Source organism: Pelophylax lessonae, assembly GCF_965119305.1.
Source record: "Pelophylax lessonae genome assembly, chromosome: 1".
Lineage (NCBI taxonomy): Eukaryota > Metazoa > Chordata > Amphibia > Anura > Ranidae > Pelophylax > Pelophylax lessonae.
Genome location: NC_138768.1, coordinates 74,189,483 through 74,213,188, shown reverse-complemented (window position 1 = coordinate 74,213,188; position 23,706 = coordinate 74,189,483). Strand labels below are relative to the sequence as shown.

General features: G+C 43.0%; 2 protein-coding genes across 2 annotated transcripts in view; one reads left to right on the top strand and one right to left on the bottom strand.

The window, feature by feature from the left end:
• The first annotated feature begins 1,492 nt into the window (after positions 1-1,492).
• On the top strand, positions 1,493-19,223 carry BRIX1 (biogenesis of ribosomes BRX1). Its single transcript, XM_082243797.1, has 10 exons — positions 1,493-1,639; positions 5,289-5,400; positions 6,788-6,831; positions 10,950-11,020; positions 11,665-11,714; positions 12,497-12,570; positions 14,709-14,759; positions 15,335-15,436; positions 17,411-17,539; positions 18,757-19,223. The coding sequence occupies exons 1-10, from the start codon at positions 1,511-1,513 to the stop codon at positions 19,003-19,005; spliced, it is 1,011 nt and encodes a 336-aa protein (XP_082099923.1). The 5' UTR covers positions 1,493-1,510; the 3' UTR covers positions 19,006-19,223.
• A 4,372-nt stretch (positions 19,224-23,595) lies between these two features.
• The window catches only part of TTC23L (tetratricopeptide repeat domain 23 like), a gene marked incomplete at its 3' end in the record, with an annotated part of 40,749 nt that continues 40,638 nt past the window's right edge, over positions 23,596-23,706 (bottom strand). The window contains exon 10 of the mRNA XM_082262557.1: positions 23,596-23,682. Coding sequence (XP_082118683.1) covers positions 23,596-23,682 — 87 coding nt within the window. The remainder of the gene's footprint in view (positions 23,683-23,706) is intronic.

Sequence of the window (23,706 nt, the reverse complement as noted above, 5' to 3'; positions counted from 1 at the left end):
GAAACCAATTTGACCACTTCCTGCGAAATGACGTAGCCCTACGTCGGCTGACTTTAAGTGGTTGTACCGGGGTGATGCCTGCAGCTAGAGGAATTATCCCGGTACCATTTTTTAGAGCCGGCGGTCGGCTTTCAGGTGGTAATGACCGATGTGACTTGGTCATTACCCCAGCAAGTGGGAGGGAACGCCCGCTGTCGCGCCGCTTTCCGCGGCTCTGCCCGGCTCTCTCTTCCCACTTGGAGACCCGAGCAACCAGCCGGCACCTCCGCCGGCTGGATGGAGTCCCGAACGAAGCTGGATTCAGCTTCGATCGGGTCTCCGATCATGTAACCCGGAAGCGGCGTTCATGACGTCACGTCCGGGTTACTTGGCGGTTAAAGGCGCCGAATTTAAAAAAGTGACTGTATTCAAAAATGCAGATTTTGGCATTTTGAATACATTGAAGTGTAGTGGAGGGGTTTGGAGTCTTTTAGACCCTCGATCCCTCCATAAAGAGTACCTGTCACTGCATATTGCTGTCACAACTGATGTTTACATTGCTTGTGACAGCAATAAAAGTGATCAGATTTTTTTTTTTTTTAACCTATGCTAAAATTAAAAAATTAAATTAAATAAATAGGAAAACAATTTTGGTTGCCGTGAGCTAGCGCACAAAAGAAAACGTTTACGGAAGTCGCGCCCGCAAATGAAATCGCTGTTCAAACCACACATGTGAGGTATTGCCGCGATCGCCAGAGCGAGAGCAATAATTAAATAAAAGAGCTACTCTAACTCTAAACTGGTAACCGTTAAAGATTTTTAAAACGTCGCCTATGGAGGTTTTCATTGACTGTAGTTTGTCGCCATTCTGTGGGTGTGCGCAATTTTAAACCATAACATGTTGGGTATCTATTTACTCGGCGTGACGTCATCTTTCACAATATTCAAAAAAAATTGGGCTAACTTTACTGTTTAGTTTTTTTTTAAATGCAGTGAAATGTATTTTTTCCCCAAAAAATTGTTTTAAAGACCACTGCGCAAATACCGTGTGACAAAAAATATTGCAACGACCGCCTTTTTATTCTCCAGAGTCTTTGCTAAAAAATATATATAATGTTTGGGGGTTCTAAGTAATTTTATAGCTAAAAATATTGATTTTAATTTGTAAACAACATGTGTCAGAAATGGGCTCGGTCCAGAAGTGGTTAACGCAAGCGCTATTTACTGCATTTTATTTGCTGTTAATGAAAATACATAAAAATAATTGCTGTATAAAAGGTTTCTCGACCTGTCTAATCTACAATATATCCATGGAGGGGGGCAGGGTCACTTCTTAGGACATGCTCTCTCTGCCAGCTTGCTATAAGCATTCTGCACGTGTCGTGTCCCTTCAGCAGCCGATAGAAGGCGCTCTGCTAAGCGTCCTCTATGTGTTCTCTCCAGCAGCCGCCAGAGGGCGCTCCTGTAACGCAGCGCGGCAGTAGAGTGCTCAGTGCGCATGGCTTGTTGGGAACTTCCGGTGTAGAGAAAGATGGCGGCTTACAGGAGGAAACGTGGCTTTAATGCAGAGCCGTCTAAACCGGGCAAAAAGGCGAAATTGGGGGCGAGTGAGGAGGATGTGGCGGGGGAGGAGTACACAGTGCCGGCCCCGGTGTCAGAGGTGAGATTTGTAGGAGTGGGATCCAGCAGAGTGACTATCCTCAGCTCTCCATATCCTATCCTTGTCTGTGTGATTGGGGGGAGGGGGTCAGACTGGAGAATGACTTTTATAGTTACAGGGAAATTAGATCTTTTGGTAAAATGAATACATAGACACGTATTGCATTAGGAAAAGTATACATGTATTATTTCAGAGCATTAGATCTGTGATCAGGGGGGTGCAATGCTCAGGCTCCTGCAGACTATTCCTCCAGCCACAGGCTGTGAATAGGTACAGACCTTCTGTTCTGGTGCTGTGGTGGCGGATGGCATTTTTAGTTCTTTTCACAAATCCTGAATGAATAATGTAGCCGTGTGGAGTTCAAGTCTGATAGAAGAGAGAAGAAGAAACGACAGTGGCTGTGGACATGAGCTGGGCATGTTTGGACCGGGTCCACCAAGAAGCCGTTACGTATACTGGCCAATCTTCTGTGGCTGGAGCATTCCTGGCAGCTGTACATATACACCCCCTGTATACTTGTGGCTGCAGAGCAGGGGAATGTCCCAGCCACAGATGATTGGCCAGTACAGGTGACAGCATCCTGGTGGTCTCGCACACATGGGTTCAGGTCCTGATCCAAACCTGCCCAACCCATCACTGACTCTGACCATGTTTCATGTATACCCTAAATAAAATGAGTGTAACGTGAAACCTAGTCCGAAAGGTGGAGTTATCTTTTATAGAGGACCCGCTGTCCCTACACTATAAATCTGGCAGTAATCAATAGAGAGAAATAATAATCATTCTTCTCTATATCCTTGTGACTTTTTTTCTTCTTACCTATGTCTATCCTGCCTTTGTGCTTCCTGGGTCCCAGTTCACACACCACCCGTTTAAAGCAGAACTCAGGAATGGGACCTGGGACCCAGGAAGCACAGAGGCAGGATAGACATAGGTAAGAAGAAAAAAATCACAAGGATATAGAGAATGATTGTTATTTCTCTCTATTGATTACTGCCAGATTTATAGTGTAGGGACAGCGGGTCCTCTACAAAAAGTTGTGCCTTGGCCACATGCTCCAGCGGGCCTGTGCAGCCCCCCTGTACACCTAGATAGGAGGGGTGGCATATAGAGAAACCGACCCTCCCCCAATTCCCCCCTGCAGCCGCTGAAAGCCTGCTTCTCCTCCTCCCTCCCTCAGGCATTCAGTGGCTGCAGGAGGAAAATGGAGGGGATCGGTTTCTCTTTATGCCACCCCTACTATCCAGGTCCTGCTTTCCGTCCCCCCGCAGCGCTGCGGTCTCCCCCCCCCCCCCCCCCCCCCGGCTGCTGCAGGGGATGCTGTCAGGATGGAGAGCACTGGCCCCTTCATTTTCTGAATGAACAGAGTCAGTTATCACTGACTATTCATACCTGAAGCATAGTACAGTGTTTACTATACTTTAGATTGTGAATGAGAGGGAAGCTCTGTACAGAGCTATTACTGTCCATTCATTCTGTGCAGCTGAGGCTGCAAAGATGATTGAGAGATGTGTCCTCAATCTTTTTTCTCCTTCTCAATGGTGAAATATTTTTAGACCCCTGATATTTAACCAAAGCCCTCCTAAACAAAATTGTTTTTAAAAAAAAAAAAAAAGCTAAAATCCAATGGTAAAAAAAAATTCCGACACCAATGGCAGAACTACCAGGGTTGTAAAGGTCGCTCTAGCGACTGGGTCCTGGCGTTCCACCACTGGGCTCAGAGGGAAGGGCCCCAGCTGAGGATTGGGGGCCCCCTCATGGTTTCTTGCACTGGCGCTCTGAAAGTTCTACTTACAACTCTGGTGGAACTTCATCTCCCCCCGCTCTTTCTCTTCTCACAAGCTCAGTACACACTATAATAATATCAGATGAATGATCGTCCGGTTTTCCTCAATGCTTCCCAGCAGGTCGAAACCAAGAGTGGTACTAATTGTAAGATAACAGTACACGGTAAACAAAAATCATTAGCTCTGCTCACGTACGAGAAAGTGTTTGCCGCTTCGAAAATTTTGTTTGGAGAGTCTAAGTGGGATGTCGAAATGTGTGTACACACTATATGAATATCGAACCATTGTGTTTCGTACGGAATTTTACACCACTTTAGCATTGCAAAATGTTTTTTTCTCTGAGTGTACCTATTTCTGACAGGTACCCACTCTTCTTGCCAAGTCGCTTCATCTGCTCATGCGTAGTACAACACTACAGGCATCTGTTGGGGAAAAATAAACCCTTGGTATTTCAGGGAGAAGCTTTTTTTCCACCCAGCAATTTGAATTCTGGGCTTGCGAGAGCTTGCAGTTTAGGTATGGGACATCCCCAAAGGCATTGGTGACGTTCCCCTGCTATGCCATCACTGCCTTAAAGGAGATGTACAGCCAAAGCTGGTTTGGCTGTACATCTCCTATGGATCACCGGAGTATATTCGTTCTGCACTCCTGTGACCCCTTTTCAGCAGAGAGCGGGCTGATGTCTGCTCTCTGCTGACGTGACAGAAGTGGGCCCAAGCACCGTGTCATCAAGACAATGTAGGTCAGGATCCGCCAGGTGCCTTTACTGACATCCGGCTCAGTATCTCAGCGAGCCGCTGAGTCTGAGGCCGCTGCTCCCTGCTCCTCCACAGCTCAGCGCTCCAATGAGTGAGGAGGAGACAGAGCGGTGACTGAGAGTGAGCTGCTCTCTGCTCGGGGAGCTGTCAGAACCGAGCGATCGGCTGTGTTCCATTGCTCAGTTCTCGGTGCAGAGGTGCCAGGGGACAGATGCTGCATCCAACTAGGTAAGTATAAATTAAAATAAAAAAAAAAAAAAAAAAAACCTTCTCTTTTTTTAAAGGAAAACGGGAAGTGCAGAAGAAAAAAGATAAGTAAAGCAGAAAAACATTAAAAGTGTTAGGCGATTTTCACATCAACATCAGCTGAAAAGCAGATTCCTACATAACCAACTTTCTGATGAGCATAACACTAGAAAACAAGCATGCATGCACCTCAATCTAGATTAGTGGTTCTCAACTTTTGTCCTCAGGACCCGCTAACAGGCCAGATTTTAACTATCACCTTGGGGAGATGCAGACTAGAGTACTGCAATCGCTGAGCAGAAAAATATATCACCTGTGATGTATTTCAGTTATCTTGCAAACCTGGCCTGTTAGTGGGTCCCGAGGCCCGGAGTTGAGAACCACTGGTCTAGATGGAGGTCACTGTAATGTAACTCCCCCTGAAACTCCATCCCAACTTTACCTAGTGTATCCTCCCATCCCCAAGGAACCAACTTCAATGTTATCACAAAAACCAACACTTAGCCCTCCTAAAATGGATTGTATTATATCAGACATCTTTATCAATTAAGTAAATGTTATTATGTACCCCCAGGTTTACCCCATTTTGTGCTCTTTTCCTTTTTCCAAATTTTTTGCCTGGGCGTTTTATTATTATTATTATTATTATTATTCTTATAAAACATTTAATAAAAAGTAAAAAAAAAAAAAAAACTGAGTGTAACAGGGACATCCATGTAGTACATTAAAAAACTCTTTAATAATTTACTAGTCATCGCCCTCCCCTGAGCAATATCCTGCAATGCAGATGTCCAGTTAATGAATTCAATAATTGATCCTTTATAAAATCTAATAGTACATGTATTATTTTTTTTTCAGGGCAAATGGAAAAATAAGGAGAGGGTGTTGATATTTTCCTCGAGAGGCATCAACTTCCGCACCCGACATCTGATGCAAGACTTGAGAAAATTGATGCCACATTCTAAAGCGGGTGAGTGTATTTGATGGGTATACTTCAGCTAGAAGTGGCTCCTGTTGGAAAGACCTTCAGGACCGCTTACATTTGGCCACTCATAGGGATACATTGCAGTCTGTTTTTGACCCATGTAATCGCAGGTCGAAAATGCACTGATGGGGGCCACCTATGTGAACGGATATTGTATGGGAAAAATGGGAAGAGAGCCTGATCAAGTAACCTAGCAGTCACATGACCATCTGTCCTCCATTCACAAAGTTCTCTCTGCTGCATTAAGCAGAGAGAACTTCATAGGATACCGCATGTTACATAGTGCGGCCCACAATTTATGAATGGGTAGGCCGCGGTGTGCAGCTTTGCCTGTGTTTAGGGCCATAGCCCTGCTGATAGGTGAACCTTTGTGTCTATTTCAGATATGTTACATAATGAGACAGGTTTTACTTTAGAATTCCCCTGTTCCTTGGACAGTAACTGGGAAAGAGATTTTGTCCACAAGGGAAGAATGGATTGGCAGTTAGGCACTGCTTTTAAAAGGGCTAAATATTTAAAATTAATCTAGCTTATTAAAGCTCTAGAAAGATCTTATATTTACATTTTAAAGCCCCACTTTAGGCAAAATCTATCTTAAGTGTGGTAGGCATATGTACATATTATAAATCTTTGATCCATTTACTTTTGAAAAAGAATCCTCCTTGGCAGATAAAGATTGCTGCTGTGTTTTCAAGTCCAGAGGACCAGAAATTAGAGGGGTCTCTCTCATGTCAGGATGACCAGTCCCCCCCACTGCCCTTGCTTAGTTCCAGGGCTCCTAAGCTGATTTCATCTGGTCAACATGGATTACGCTGTGTGGGTATTATGGGCGATGTCAGAGTGCAGGATTAGTCCCAACAGACCTGCCTGGATACCATCCGCAGACCTGCCTGGATACCATCCGCAGACCTGCCTGGATACCATCCGCAGACCTGCCTGGATACCATCCGCAGACCTGCCTGGATACCATCCGCAGACCTGCCTGGATACCATCCGCAGACCTGCCTGGATACCATCCGCAGACCTGCCTGGATACCATCCGCAGACCTGCCTGGATACCATCCGCAGACCTGCCTGGATACCATCCGCAGACCTGCTCAACCAGGAGTTAACATCCAAATGCATGATGAGATGTGTGGCTTCCTTTGGGCCAAGCAGAGATTAAATGAGGCGCAGTACCACTGTATGCTGCCCAGGAAGACCATATTTAAAAGGGCTGAGTGAGAGGCAGTGTCACCCCCTTTTTTTTTTTTTACTTAATTACTACCAAAGATTCATTGTTGGCATCGGTGGGTATTTGCATAGAATATTTGTTGAAGTTATCCCAGAGTGGGGCTTTAAATCTTTTTTTTTTTTTTTTCCCATTTCACAGATACCAAAATGGACCGTAAAGACAAGCTGTTTGTTATAAATGAGGTATGTGGTATTATGTTGGACAATATAGCTCCAGAATGAGTGGTGTGCGTGTGCTGGGCTGGGTGCATTCATGTTACAGGGATTGTGTGTAGGAAACGTGAACCGGTTATACTAATGATGATGTTGCAAAAAAAGTGAAGTTGGTTAGGATGTGTATTCCCTGGCAGAAGATTAGGGCAGAGAGCAACACCCTACCCGAAGGTCCCTCTTGCATGAACCCTAGCACTAAACTTCCCTGTAACACAAACTGTCCCTTTAACCACTTAAGCCCCGGAGGATTTGGCTGCTAAAGGACCAGGGGTTTTTTTGCGCTTTTTTACTGCGTGACTTTAACAGACAATTGCGCGGTCGTGCGACGCTGTACCTAAACGAATTTGACGCCCTTTTTTTCCCACAAACAGAGCTTTCTTTTGGTGGTATTTGATCACCTGTGCGATTTTTTTGATCACGCGCTATAAACAAAAAAAGAGCGTAAATTTTGCAAAAATAACAATATTTTTCACATTTTTTTTATATGAAATTCCCCAAAAAAAAAAGTAAAAATCAAAATTTTTTAACATTTTTCGGCCAATTTGTTTTATGCTACCTATGTTTGGTAAAAAAAATCGCAAAAAGCGTATTTTGATTGGTTTGCGCAAAAGTTATCGCGTTTACTAACAAAGGGAAAGATTTTTGTCTTTTTTTTTTTTTTTAACGCGTAATGGCGGCGATCTGCGATTTTTTTTTTCGGTACTGCGACATTGCGGCGGACAGATCGGACCCTTGACTGACATTTTTGACACTTTTGGGGTTACCAGTGACATTACTACAGTAATCAGTGCTATACATATGCACTGTTACTGTAATAATGACACTGGCAGGGAAGGGGTTAACTTTATTGGACAGGGAGGGGTTAAGTGTGTCCTAGGGGCGTGATTCTAACTGTGTAGGGACATTCCTATTGGTGTAAAAGCAAAGATCAACCGTTCTACATAGTAGAACGGTCAGATCTCCACTTTTACACAGGGAGAACTGACAGGCAGCTTGTTTACACAAGCTGCTCTGTCTTTCTCCCTCCACAGGAGCGATCGCAGTGTGACTGGCGGACATCGAGTCCGTCGGTCACACGCACTGACTTGCCTGTGAACGAGCCGCGGCGGGCGCGCGCCCGCCCGCGATAGGCTCGCAAGTCAGTGACAGGCGAGTGACGTACCGATACGTCACTCTGCCTGGCCGGGGCTGACCGCCGCAGTATATAGTCGTGCGGCGGTCGGCAACCGGTTAAAGGGATAAGTGCTTTTTGTTTTTAAAAAAAAAAAAGCCCAGATCCTCCTCTTCTCTGTCCCTCTTCTGTGCTCCTGCCGAGTGCTCCGCAGCTTGCTATAGGGACTTCCAAGCCGCTGATGTGTCCATTCAGACAGGCCCCGCCCCATCCCCTCTCTCTCCTCATTGGCTACTGACTTTAAATGACAGCAGCGGGAGCCAGTGGCGCCTGGTGTTTGTCTCAGCCAATGAGGAGGGGGAGTCCTGGACAGCCGAGTCTCGTGTAACATCGCTGGATCGAGATGGGGCTCAGGTAAGTATTAGGGGGGCTGCTGCACACAGAATAAATGCATTAAGATGAAAAACCTTCTGCCTTTAGAACCACTCAAGCTAGACTGACCCAGCGATCTGTATGAATGCTCACCTCTCTTGCTCTGAGATTAAAAGATGCTGCCAAAAAAAGTCCAAGTGCTGGAAACTCCTACTATAACAAACTGACAACTGTTTAGCAGACATGTTAGTACTTGTATAGTCCTTTTCGAAGACAGGGTGCAGCAATAGGATTCCAACTTAGCCAAATGGTTTTATCAATGTATTTATCCAAGTGCAACTGTGTGATAAATGTAAAATTAATGTAATGGAACCCGGGAACGAGTACTGCTCATGATGAAACCACTGCGAATAGATTAGACTTCCTAATGGATTTTAGCAAAGCCACAGTTGCCTTAAATTACTGTTCAAAAGCTGTAGGACTAAATCGGTAAGCCATATATCCCCACTGGGAATAAAGGTGATGCTTTTTTTAACCTAAAAAAGGTTTTCTTGAAAGGATTTACTTTTAGAGAGAATGTCACTTTTTCTGTTAAAGCTGAACTCCAGCCATGAAAAATACTGACCTTTTTAGCAAGCTACTTGCTTACCGTGTGCCAAAATGCTCTCCTTTTTTACCATTTGTTTTTACACTATTTATTCCCCCCCCCAAACCAAGTTTTTTTTGTCCTTTTACCTCTTATTATCCAGGTAGCTAGACTTGGCACAAATGGACAAATGGCTGTCAGTCGTGTTTCCTCTTCTGTACTTTTACAGGAGGAGATCAGTGACATGCTTGCTGTGGATGGCTACTATTGCAGAGCACCAGGTCACAAGCTGCCCTCCTCAATTGATTACAATAGAGCAGCCCTGCGCTCTGCCAATACAAACCCATCATATTGGAGCTCTCCCGCTATGGTGCACCTGCACAGATCCTTTCTCTGGCACCATTGTATATTCTGAGGACGTTGCAAAGAATAAAAACATCCTTCAAAAGTAAAGCATTAACTGTATACATTTAAGAGCAGTTTTCATGTACCTGGAAAAAATAGGACCCCACAGTGGCAGGATCCCAGAGGTCAGCTTTAGAAGCATAGTATGGGCTTTTAAAAAAAAAATAAACCCACATACTCACCTCCCATGATGCAGCATTTGTCCCACATCAGCTCTATGACTGAGAACTGAGCAATCACATGACGGCTCATTGCTCAACTCTTGGTCAGTGGAGAGTAGTGACTGTTAAGCCCCGTACACATGTACCGATCGTCGTCATACAAACGTTCGTCTTTTGTCCCCGGGATGTCGATGTCTGTTGAAAAGTGCAAAGACTGCCCAAGAATTTTGTCCGCCGACTACAGCCGACTGCAGAAGTGATGTCATGTGATGGTTAACTTTCCCTGTGTTTTTTCTTTTCTGAGCATGCCCAGTCTTGCAATTCTGCGGTCTGTCGGCAGAATTCTGTACTGACTGGCGAACAATCGTCCGTTCTGGTGTCGGCATACAAATATTTTTATGTTTGCAAGAAAGACTCTTGTCCGCAGAATGTGCGCAGGCAGCTGTCGGAGGCACCATACTAACAAGCGTACAATCGGCAGATCTTTTTCGTCCGCAGACGTTTGTATGCCGACGATCGGTACGTGTGTACAGGCCTTTAGTCTCCGCTCCCTGCTCTGATCCTCCAGTGCTCACTGAAGCACTGGGCTTTGGAGTGAGTTGGCATAGCTGTCTGTCTCTCAGCAGCATACTGAGAGGTGGAGCCAGCTCTAAATTAAGCAGCCAGGTAGTGGATCCCGACAATATCCTTCCAGAGCCTGGAGTGCCTCTGCCTGTCAACTGATAGCGGGTAATAGCTTGCTATTGGCTGACTCTGGGTCACAGGAGAGAAAAAGTAAGTGTTCTGTGACCCACGAGTAATATGGCCAAAAAAGCTTTGGCAATACTTTTCTTTTAAGCACAAAGTTGGAGTGCCTCCTGATAGCCCACCATTCACCAGCAAGGTTTATTCCCCCTGAGCCTCTCTGTTGAAGCTCTTGTTTCATTGCAGTAATCAAGCAGGGCAGTGGTGTGGCCATGCTCAGCCTGAGCACCCAATCACCCTGTGCTGTGGAGCATCCAGTGACGTTATCGATTAAGCTCCCATTCTAAAGCTTATTTGTTGTGGACCTGTGCAGGCTGGAGATGGCAAGGGAGCACAGATGGAAGAATATACCATTCTGAATGGTCCAGCGATCATGCAGCACTTTTACTTTACCCTGAATAGGCAAGTGACAGTGTCCATTTAAATGTATTCATAGATTGGTGCAATTCTTTCCATTATTGCAGTTTGAATGTCTGGGGCTGGCAACTCGGTGAAGGCAGCATGTTGGCCATTAGCTGGCAAAGCCCCACCATGATGTATGCTAGAACTTGCAGTCCAATCCGGTGGTTTCTTAGTCCAAATGTAGAGTTTTGAAAGTACTTTTTTTTTACTTTCAAATGGGCAAGATGATCTGCAGATTATTCATATACAGATTGAATATACAATAAGGTGAATATTTCCTTTTACATGGACATTGTTTTCTATGCAGGTCTGTGAAATGAAAAACTGCAATAAATGTATATATTTTGAAGCAAAGAAAAAACAAGACCTTTACATGTGGTAAGTTGGCACTCTTGGATTTGTACACAATATTATTTTAAACCTCTATTTAGAAATATGTGAAGGGTTGGTATATTTTAGCAAAATAAAAAAGTAGTTTTATAGACTCTTGTTTGCAGAGGTCAAGAAATAATTTTGCAAATAGCAAGTGGGTTTGGATTCCTCATTGATGGACCAGGGCCCTGGACCTAACTACATGCATTGCACAAAGTGCCATGGGGATCACCCATTCAGAATCCAGTGCCTAAAGCAACATTACAGGCGGTCCCCACAATGTGGGGTCTTGGAACAGCTCTCAGGGTTATACCGAGGTTGCAACAATCCTAATTCACTGCTTCAGTTGTATTAGAACACACTGAGGAGGTTGATTCGATGAAATAATAAGCTAGGAAGAAGAGGTCCATTACCTTAGGGTGCTCGTAAAAAAAAACGAAGGACTCGTGAGGGGGAGGGGGGGTTATTGGAACGCCCAGGGAGCATGTCCTCAAAAGCTTGCTGGTGTCCAATCACCTAAAGGTATCAACCTATAACCCAAGGTCTATGAATCCTATACTATTTGATTAATATAAAATGTTTTTAACACATTCCCTATTTAAATTCTTGGTTATTTGAAAAGCATTTAACTTAATTTTTCTTTACTTTAGGGTAGCCAATTCCCCTGGGGGACCTTCTGCAAAGTTTCTGGTTCAAAACCGTGAGTGTTATATGTGCGGATAATCAATGTTTAACTATTTTGCTGCCAGAGCTGTTTTTACATCTTTTTTGGCAGGTGATTTTATGCGCTTGGGTGTAACTTTTTTCTTTTTTTTTTTTTTTTATCATAGGGAAATTTTTTTTTTTTTTTTTTTAATTTTCAGGTGACAGATTCCTGCATGTCTCCTCTGGTCTCCACTGAATGTATTACAATGCAGATCGAATTCCTAGCTGGGGAAAGTGACAGGGTGACTTGGAAGTGACATCATACATGGCGCTTTCCGGTTCACAGCATGAAGGGGAGAAGAGCGGACGTGTGTCCGCTCTTCTGTCTCCCCTACACCTGCCAAGTCAGTCCTGGGCCCGCAGTTGGGCAAGCGGAGCCCAAAATACATGGCAGGGCAACCCCCCCCCGCACTGTTAGGTCCGTATGATGTACAGACCTGGCAGCGAAAGGGTTAATTTTTTTTTTTTTTTTTTTTTTTTTTTTTTTTATTTTAAGGGTCCCTTATCTGGAAGCTGGCACACCAGTCCATGGATACAAATTATTCGTTTGTAAGTCCAGCAAAGTCCTCGGTTTCCCTTCATTTTTTTTCCCCTGTTCTTGGTCTTGGTATACATATTGATTGGTCTCTTCTATGTTTGAGAAGTTGGTTTTATGCAAATTAATGTTAGAAATCAGACAGCAGCTTTAGGAACATGCCGTGTTCTTCATACTGGTGCGTTGATATTTCCTAGAGACCGGCCTGACCATATTGTCATTGTTGTGTTTCATTGTTGCAGTTCACACACTGGCGGAGCTGAAGATGACTGGGAACTGCCTGAAAGGATCACGTCCTTTGCTCTCTTTTGATCCTGTGAGTATTTAAAATTACTATACTACACCTTATTGGCTGTTTGTTAATCCTGCCAATCGGGGCGGACGCTTCTCAGGGGGAAATCAGTCTGCAATAATACAGCCACTTTCATTGCAGTCAACGGAAATTTATCCTCTGGTTATTGGCTTTGACTGGCAAATTTTGTTTTCTGCAGTACCGTTCCATCGTTGCCATGCCCTGTTGGTTTTTCTTTTATCTATTTGGCATATTTTATTTTCCTGGCTTAATATTCATCTTTTCTTTTAATATGAGCTGAATTCTGATCAGATATAAGCTGTGGGGAGTCTGTTGACAAGTAGGAAGAAAGTCAGTTTTGTGTAAATCTTGTGCTTATCGTGAGATTAGCATCAGAGAGCCCGCTTTTATTCTTTGGCAGTAGTAGAAATTCTTCCTACATAGAGTGATATATCCAGCACTACACAAAAGGCAGCTTATAAATCGAAGCCACCCAGCTAGCTTTCCCTCCAGTTCTTCCGCTCAAATCAACCAGACGAGACTTCTCTGGCCCCAACCCTGCTGCTGGACTAACTTCTTTTTTTTGTTACTGCGTTAAAGTGACACTAAGCAATTTCCTTATTCTCCAAAAATAATTATGCAAATCAGATGCTTAATGGACCTATAATTGTTTTTCTTGAAGTTTTCTTCCTGTGCTTTTCTGCTTATTTGTAATGTCCTCTGGGCTTCTGAACTGATGTTAGTTGCGGCCAGGTGCACTTCTATATGCACCCTACGAATCCCATAGTGCATAGCTGCTATCGCATCCCATAGTGCATAGCTGCTAGTACATTTTGGGAGCAAACAAGGGTGGCCATCCACTTAGGTGGAATTCCCATCACAGCAACAATAAATTGGAAGAGGCTAAGAGCAATAAGCAGATACGGTTATGTGTGAAAAAATACTACCTGAATAACATTTTTTTATTTTTTTTATCTCAAAGTTGTATTAAACAGGTTGTGTAAGCTTTACAAAATGCACCACAGTAAAACCTAGTATTTTGGAATCCTAAATGCAACTCAGCAGTAAATGACCGAGTATAATGGTCAACCTACAAAAAAGAAAAAACAAAGAACATGTACATGGTAAATCGGATATACCCCATTGCCCATAAACGCCAGCACACCAGAAACATCATCCCCGGGCAATTATCAGGCGATCTATAATAAAGTTTACCAGTGTGTCCAGCCAGGGAGCCCACAGCTTATCAAATTTACCCAAGCTACCCCTATGCTAAAAAAAAATATTTTTTCTTCCAGTTGAAGGGTGTCTCCCTTTTGGGCTATCCATTCCTTCAGAGTGGGGGGGGGGGGGGGTGTCAGTGGAAGTCGTGTCGTGGTATTATCTCACAGGCCTGGAACAATGACCTAGCTTTGGCCTGTTTCGGGATATCACCTGGAATACATAGTCCTGGAACACCTGTTTTATAGTGATAACACCCTTCCAATATCGGTGTAGCGGACAGCGCCACACAGATCATATCTCACAGCGCACCCCCATCCCTGTCCCTGCTGCATGTAGTACACGTAGGACTTTCCCTCATGCCCATGTGAAACAGCCTTGCTGGTGTGTAGTGCACTCGCATATGCAAATAAAGCTGCGAGGGGCATTGAGCGACATTCAGGGAGCATTGTTTGACCGCTAAGAGAGCCTCCTCCCATTGCTCCTACGTCCTTCCACCTGGATATCACACTAATTGGGTGATCCCGTACAAAGCTGTTCAATAACCTAGAGTAACATTGAGACCACCTCAAACATGTAATTGAATATCTGGGTGGGTTATTGTCCATAGATCAGGCCCTCTTTGCTTTTACCACATGCTGGAGCTGTACATAAAACAATAGCATCTAATCAGAGAAAAAAACATCTCTTGTAAGTCTGAAAAAAAGCACAGCCTCCCATTGGCAAGAATATGGTGCAAATGAGTGACCATAAAGAGTTTCCATATTTTAGCTTAGCCAATTCTGGGATCTTCTTCTTCTTCCTTTTTTTTAAATGCCAGAGTTTAGTGTCACTTTAATTTCCTATTTTACCTGGTGCTAACATTTGGTACTTCATGTCTGGAGGTGACCTGTTGTATTCCTCAGTATTGAGTTAATGTTATGTTCCTTATTACTTTGCAGGCCTTTGATCGGGATCCGTACCTTGCTCTGTTGAAAGAGCTCTTTATACAGGTAATTAATTTTTATTTTTCACATTTAATTTTTATTTTTTGTTTGTATGAATTTTCTCTAGATAATTTCACCTGAATGGGAAAGGCCTGCTTATCCTCCTTCTACCCCCTCCTCTCTCCTCATTGTACACTTAGTCTAGTTTTCGTCTAGGCAAGCAGAGCAGAAGTTGGCACCTACTTTCCCCCCTCCCCCAACCTTCTGGGACATGTCACAGGTCCCAGGAGGCTGTGGGACCATTCAGCTAGTGCAGAGCATCTCCCACATGCACAGCGGGGATCAGACTGTGAGCCAGCAGGATGTCACAGCTGGTTTCCTACAGTCAGCATGGCGGTGCCAGGGACTCACTGACAAACTTGAAGCAAAGTTGAACTGGCCCAGTTGAAGACAGTGCTGGATCTCTGGGCTGGTGTCTGTTAAAAATTAGCATCTACAGTATTTTGTACACTATACATTTGTAGGAATGAGCAGTCACAGAATGATTGCTATTCTAAATGCTGCTATTGTAATAGGTTTGGGATAGATACCACAGCTACATTTATAATCCATTATGGTTTTATGCCCATTTCTGAATGCAGATTTTTGGAACCCCAAGATACCACCCAAAGAGTCAGCCATTTGTGGACCATGTATTCACATTCTCTGTAGCAGACAAGAGGATCTGGTTTAGAAATTTTCAGGTAAGTCTTCATTTCATTTTTCCACAAATAGAATTTGATGTCGGGGATTTGCTATGTTGAGAGGTGTAGCATGAACATCAATGTAGTACTTCTGTGAAGTTTAGGCTATTTAGTTATTAGTGGCCCACAAGACCAGGAAAAAAAAACCTTTGTACTCTATGACCAATCTCTAGGATGCTGTTACATTGTAATACTAGGGTTTAACAAATCTTGTTACATGACCGTTTTATGCATGTATCACTCCATATACAGCGCTGTGAAAAGTGTTAGCCCCTTACTGATTTTATTGTTTTGCATATTTGTAAACTCTGCATTCCTTATCGTGATTTTAATCTCATGTGATATGAAAATGTATTTGCAATCCTTGCACAGTATAATGTATACATAATCGTTGCTTGCTTAATGTTTGTTAGTAGTTTGTAAAAATGTGAATATCGGCCCCCAATAATATGTCGGTCCTACCACACACCAAGGAACTCTCATACATGGCATGCTGTGGATGGGGAGATGGCACACAGAGCGTGCTGTGAGTCACAGAGAAAGGAGCGCGTGTGCCAGTGACATAATCAAACTTTACGGGACTGATTGCAAGCAGATAAAACAGGCAGCGATCAATAGGTTCATTTATGAGAAGTGCAATGTGCTGGAGTTGCGTTGGAGAGTTTAGAACCACTTTAACCACTTAAAAGGTTGTAAACCTCAGGGGGAAAAAAAAACCTGAAAGATAAATGCATAATGAGCTAGTATGCATAGAACAAAGCCCCCGCAACGCCGTCCGCTCACCCATGACATGGCCGCCATGTTCAGCCATCGTCCTTCCGGGTTCGCGTCCTCCGGCCATTTGATTGGCCAGAGCCGCGATGACATCACTCCCATGCATGCGGGAGCAGCTGTTCATGGCACAGGGCTCTGAAGGAACGGCATGGGCAGCCATTCCTTCAGAGCGCATGAGTCAGTGATGTCACTAACTGCATTCAAAGTAAATATCTCCTAAACTGCATGTTTAGGAGATATTTACAGTACAGCTTTTTTCCTCTTAACCACTTCCCTACTGGCCTATTGTGGAATGACGTCCGCAAGGTGGCTCAGTTGGCGTCATATGACGTACAGCAGGATAAGCCGCTTGTGCGCGCCTCACTCTGACACACCGCATCGCCGATCTTGGTAACCAGGAAGTGCCGGAGTGGGCGCGAGCAGAGGAGAGCCGACCGGTGGCTCTCCTGACAGGGCAGTGTCTGCGCTGATAATCAGCACATTATCAGCTCAGCCCCCATCAGGGGTGCCAATCTGAAATCAATCAGTGGCCATCAGTAATGCCTGTCGGTGCCTCCTCCTCATTGCTGCATATCAGTGCCCATCGGTGAAGGAGAAAACAATTTTATAATGGAAACGAAAAAAGATTTTCGAAACTTTCGGTCTTTTTTTAATTTGTTTAGCAAAAAAATAAATTGAAAAAAAAAAAAACAGTGGTGATTAAATACCACCAAAAGAAAGCTCTATTTGTGGGGAAAAATAATTCTAAAAAAAAATGTTTGGGTGTTGCATGACTGTGCAATTGCCATTCAAAGTGTGACAGCACTAAAAGCTGAAAATTGGTCTGGGCAGGAAGGGAGTGAAAGTGCCCTGTATTGAAGTGGTTAATAATAAATTAATTTAAAAACTGCATTTTGCATTCACTGGGGATATCTTTGGGAATAGTAAAATTTGTTTGAATTGTTTAAGTGTGACAATTATGCAAAAATACTTTTTCACAGTATTGTATCTGTAGAATCCGGTCTGTATACCTTTTCACTTTCACTGTTCTTCTGTCACGATATTCTCGGAATTTACATTACTTTACTTTACTTTGGGAGGAATTGAAGAGAAACCTTTGTATTTGTCAAAGATTTATTAGATTGTTGGGTCCACTGTACTTTTTATGTTAGAGTGGAAAGGTTTTCTTTGAGAAATAAAGATCATCGTTACCTTTTTTAGATTATAGAAGAAGATGCATCTCTGGTAGAAATTGGACCTCGATTTGTACTGAACCTCATCAAGATTTTCCAGGGAAGTTTTGGAGGACCAACCTTGTATGAGAATCCTCACTACCAGTCTCCTAACATGGTAATTTTTCTATTATTTTGTCCTTGTCATGTCGCTGAGATATGTCAGTAAATATTTCTAGAATTTATCCAGAATATCAGCTTTGCTACATCAACATACTACTAGATAATTCTCAGTTTGTCTGATAAACCTATGTAGCCCATAGTCTGCATTTTTGCCAGCCCTCTGCACCCAACATAAATGGCATTAAAAAGCATTTGTAAACAAACTCTGCAAAAAAAAAAAAAAAAGCTGACTGTCCACCCCAATATCGCAGATCCGCTATAAGTCGCTGATTGCCGCCATTACTGGTAAAGAAAAAAAAAATCCCATAGTTTGTAGATGCTTATTTTTGTTTTTACCAAAAATATGTATTTATTGGCTTAAATTGATGAAGGAATTCGATTTTTTTTTTTTTTTTCAAAATCTTCTGTCTTTTTTTTTTTTTTGTTTATTGCACAGAAAATAACCACAGAGGGATTAAATACCACCAAAAGAAAGCTCTATTTGTGGGGAAAAAGAGCAAATTTTTTTTTTACAGCATCGCACGAATTCAGTTAAAGCAACAGCGTTGTATCACAAAAAAAAATGGCCTGGTCATGAAGGGGAGGGGGGGGGGTAAATCTTTTGGAAATCAAGTGGTTAAGACCCCTTTCAGACAGGACGGATCCCTCGCAGAGCAGGCAGATGACAGGTCGGTGTCCACTCCGCTATGCAGAGCAGACCTCTCGCTCTCCTCTATAGGGCGGTTGGAAGGAAACAGACTGCATGTCTGTTTCCCTCCAATTGTCATCCTATCCGCCAGACAGATGGTGAACATATCACCATCCATCTTTTGTTAGGGTCCTAGATCGAATCCCAGTGGACACTGCTGATATCTGCCGCCCCATAGAGATCAATAGGTGGCCCGATCAGGTCCGCCTAAAAAAACAGACAGACCAACCCGATCGGTCCACTGGTTTGAAAGGGGACATATGCTCACAGAAGTTCCTGCAGAGCTGGCAGCTTGAAGGAAAAGCTCACCTTTTTATAAAAAATAAAATAATAAATGCACATTTTTTGCAGGCAAAAAAAAGTGCATTTATTAATTTTACATTCTGTTGTCTCTGGGATAAGAGGTGAGGAAATCTCCCCTGTGGGGACACAGCAAAAAAAGAGATTTTAACCCTCTAAAATTCAATTTTTGGATTTATCTTTGTAGTGGTTGTTCCCTCATTGTGTTAATGTTTTTGTTTCAGCACCGGCGGATGATCCGGTTGGCCACAGCTGCCAAAGTCAAGGAAAAGCAGCAAGTGAAGGAACTGCAGAAACTGAAAATGTCGGAGAACAAGGAAACCATTTCAAAAGACCCCACGGAGGACGTCTTTCACATCCCAGCTGAGAAGAAGCCAGAGACCATTGAGACAAAACCACCTTTACCAAAACCACGTATTAAGCGGAAGGACAAGCAGTTCAAACGGCAGAGGATGGCTAAAAAACGTGTCTGAACTCTGGGGAGGGGTGCGCTTTCTATACAGGGCTTGTGTGCAAACTGTCTGTTTTATACAATAAAACAAAAAAAAATCTGTTCCAGACCCTCCATCTCAGTAGATTTGGATACCAGTCAGTAGAGGCTCTTGGAGCTGTTTTGGTTTAACTGAATATTTGCTTTGTTTTTGACTGGTGATATGCAGACCCATGGCTAGTGGCTTTCCCTCTATACTGACACTTATGGTCCATACACACTAAGATTTTCTGAAGACTTTTCCTTTAGATTTACCAAAACCAGATAATATAAAGGTTAAACCTAAACACTTTCAATTTGTATGCAATCTGGCAGGCCCTTGCACTACATAGAAAAGGTAAATCTGAAGGAAAAAGTCTTCAGAAAATCTTATAGTGTGTATGGCCCTTTAGGGCCAGTTCACACCACATGCAATCCAGTGCATTTTTTTCTGCCTCAAAAATGCATGGGAAGTAGGTTATATGGATTCCAATGGCATAGTTCACACCAGTGCTTGCAGTTCCAGGGAAAAAAAATTTCCTGCACTGGACTATACTGGAATGCACCAAAAGTGCCCTGGAACACAAATGTCCTTTAAAGTTAAGAAAAAAGAGGGGAAACAAATGCACTGGAACGCATCAAAAATGCACATGCAGAAAAGCATCTGAAACTTATCCGGACTTGGAGGATGCTTCACTTAATGCGGTAGTAAACTCTGTAAGAGAAAAAAGTTTCCACCTGCAAGGCAATGTCATATTATGCTTGTATGCAACGCATACTAACACAGTCTGAAAGACTTTGCTTCAAACCGAGCCCTCCAGCGCTGTTACCACAGCAGAGGCTTCCATGTTCACCCAGTCTTCCTTCCGGGTTTGGGGGCTCCAGATGTTTTATTGGCCAAGCCGCTTTGACGTCACTCCTGCATGTGGGAGTCTAGTATGTGTTCCTTCAGAATGCATGCGTCGGTGACATCACTGGCTACTGCTAGCTAGAATATCTACTAAACGGTGCACATTTAACCACTTAAGCCCCGGAGGATTTGGCTGCTCAAAGACCAGGGCCTATTTTGCGATTCGGCACTGTGTGACTTTAACGGACAATTGCACGGTCGTGCGATGCTGTCAAAATTAAATTGACATCCTTTTTTTCCCACAAACAGAGCTTTCTTTTGGTGGTATTTGATCACCTATGCGATTTTTACTTTTTGCGCTATAAACAAAAAAAAGAGCAACAATTTTGAAAATAATATTTTTTACATTTTTTTATATGAAGTTCTCAAAAAAAAAAAATTTAAAAATCAAAATTTTTTAACATTTTAAGCCAATTTGTTTTCTGCTACATATTTTTGGTAAAAAAAATCGCAATAAGCGGATTTTGATTGATTTGCGCAAAAGTTATTGCGTTTACTAACTACGCAAAAGATTTGTCTTTTTTTTTTTAACTAGTAATGGCGGCGATCTGCGATTTCACTTTTTTTTTTTTTTTTTTTTTCTTCGCGGGACTGCAACATTGCAGCGGACAGATCGGACCCCTGACTAACATTTTTGACACTTATGGGGGTATCAGTGACATTACTACAGTAATCAGTGCTATAAATATGCACTGTTACTGTGAAAATGACACTGGGAGGGAAGGGGTTAACTTAGTGATCAAGGGGTTAAGTGTGTCCCTAGAGGTGTGCTTCTGTCAAGGGGCGTGGCTTGTGATGTAACCACAGAGACATACAATCCTACATAGCAGGATCGTATGATCTCTGCAGTTACATCAGGGAGAATGACAGGAGGCTTTGTTTACATTAGCCGCCTGCCTTTCTCCCTCTCCAGCGGGAGATAGCGGGGGAACGAGCGGGGGCGGGAGCGCGCCTCCGGGGGCGCATGCTCGCCCCCTATAGGCTCGTGGGCGAGTGACGTACCAGGAGGGGCTGACCGCTGCAGTATATGTACTTGCAAGTGGTTAAAAGATATTCATTTTTCCTACAGGTAAGTTTACCTGTTCACAAAAATAACGTTTTCTACCACTTTAAGAATTTGATTGTTCCAGAGTTCTCATTGCCAGTTCCAGATACTTCTGAAGTGAAATTTCATTTTGATCTGTCCCCTTTGAGGGATCTCCCTCCCCACTTTAATTTTTGGATAGTTGGTGGAGCCATGCAAATCTTTTTTTTGGATGTTCATTTGGTGATCTACAGCCTAATATAAAACCGTTTATTCCAAATTGCATACAGCTGTTTCAGGCTAGTTAGCCTTCGTCAGTGCAGTGGATGAAAATCATGGCTTCTATAGGAAAGGATCTATGGGCCGACAAGACAGTACAATCAGACCAGGTTATGGTGGGGTGGGCCTAAAAGAACCAAAAAGCCACCAAAATAATCAGTGGAGTCTTCAGTGTTTTTATAATTTTTTATTTTGTTCAGTAAGTATTAAAGTCAACATTTGTGTGAAATATAAGTTATATTTCATATTTGCTAGGGATGCACTGTTATATCGGCCAAAAATAGGGTTAGCTAATAAAGGTGCCAATGATAGCCGAAACTAAATTTTATATTTATTTAAATTGATATTAATTAACAAGTCGATTATAATACAATTATATCTAAATATACACTGAACAAAATTATAAATACAACACTTTTTGTTTTTGCCCTCATTTTTCATGAGCTGAACTCAAAGATCGAAGACTTTTTCTATGTACACAAAAGGCCGATTTCTCTCAAATATTCACAAATCTGTCTAAATCTGTGTTAGGCTGGCCATACACTATACAATGTTCTTGTTCAACTTTCCTTTAGATTTACCAAATCCATGTAATATAGGGTCAAACCTAAACACCTTCAATTTGTACGCAATCAGGTAGGCCCTTGCACTAAATAGTTTAAGGCAAATCTAAAGGAAATTGAATAAGAAAATTGTATAGTGTATGGCCAGCCTAAGTGAGCATTTCTCCCTTCCCGAGATAATCCATCCACCTCACAGGGGTGGCATATCAAGATGCTGATTAGACAGCATGATTATTGCACAGGTGTGCCTTAGGTTGGCCACAATAAAAGGCCACTCTAAAATGTGCAGTTTTATCACACAGCACAATGCCACAGATGTTACAAGTTTTGAGGGAGCGTTGTTCTGTGTGTGTGTGTGTGTGTGTGTGTGTGTGTATATATATATATATATATATATACACACAATTTTTTTTTTTTTTTTTGGTTTTGGTCCAGAATTTTTATTTCAATGCACCCCTTATATTCGCAGGTGCTGTGCAATAAATAGAGCTTAACACCAGACACACCCTCTAGAGCAGGGCTGCTGTTGTAAAGCCATCATGTCCATTAAAAAGAAATAATGTGGCTGCCATTGCTGATCACCTGAAAATGCTAACTGCCTGGGTGTAATGCTAAACATTAGGCCTTAGTGCCCAAAGATAAGCAACCAGGAGAGTTCTCATTTGCACACTTAAGCCTCGTACACACGTACCGATCGTCGGCCGAACGATCGGCCATCTTTTGTCCAGGGCTGTCGTGTCTGTTGAAAACTGCAAAAGGCTGCAGACGAATTTTGTCGGCCAACAACAGCCGACTGCAGAAGTGATGCCATGTGATGGTTAACTTTCCTTGTCTTTTTTCTTTTCTGAGCATGCCCAGTCTTGCTAATCTGCTGTCTGTCGGCCGAAATCTGTACTGACTGGCGAACAATCGGCCGCTCTGGTGTTGGCCAACAAAAATTTTAATGCTTGCATGACAGATTCTCTTCGGCTGAAAATGCGCTGTCGGCTGTCGGAAGCATCATACTAACAAGCCTACAATCGGTTGTCGGCCGAATATTTACAGCCGACAATCGGTACGTGTGTATGGGGCATTAGTCTGGAATAATGACTCAAAGAGGTTGATTTACTAAAACTGGAGAGTGCAGAATCTGGTGAAGCTCTGCATAGAAACAAACCAGATTCCAGGTTTTATTGTCAAAGCATAATTAAACAAGCTGAAGGTCGCAGCTGATTGGCTACCTTGCTCAGCTGTGCCATAGTTTGCGCTCTCCAAATTTAATTAATCCCCCCCCCCCCCCCCCCCCAATATATTGATGTCAGAAGGTTCAGCATTAGAGCAAGTCGGCAGTGGCAGCCTTCTGTTTCCCAGCAGTTTTTCTTTAGGAAGCTGAACAGTTAAAACTCTTAGCAATTTCTATGCATCTCTGCGGTGAGTTCCCAGCTCTATGCTCCTGCTGTTTGAGTATCCAAGGTATAAAAAATGTCAGGGGCCGACTTCTCCATTATCCAGACGCAGCCAGGCAATTTTCATACTGGGAAGGGAAGGATTTGAGCAAAAATCTAATGAGGCTGGTGAGGTTGTTCTGAGCATCAAGATGTGAGCTTTCCATCTCCAGTCCAGCCTATATATTATGAGTCTAAAGTGTTACACACAGTGATGATCTGTAAGGATCAGTCCCCAACGGCTCCAGACCTGCAAGAATTAAATGAGGGTTAGAGCGTACTGCAATGACTTTTTGATTGGTGATTATGGACTGAACTTTTAAGCGCTTCCATAAGATAAAAGCAGGAGAACGGCTTCATACCACAGTTAGTGTAGTAAAGAAAGTGATAAAACTTACTTCTGTAATGCGCTTAGCAGGTTCTGAGTTTCTCTGCTTTTGCTGTGCTGAGACCCGAATGCTACCACCTGAATTTCTAAACACTGCAAGAAAATGGAGCTCATGAT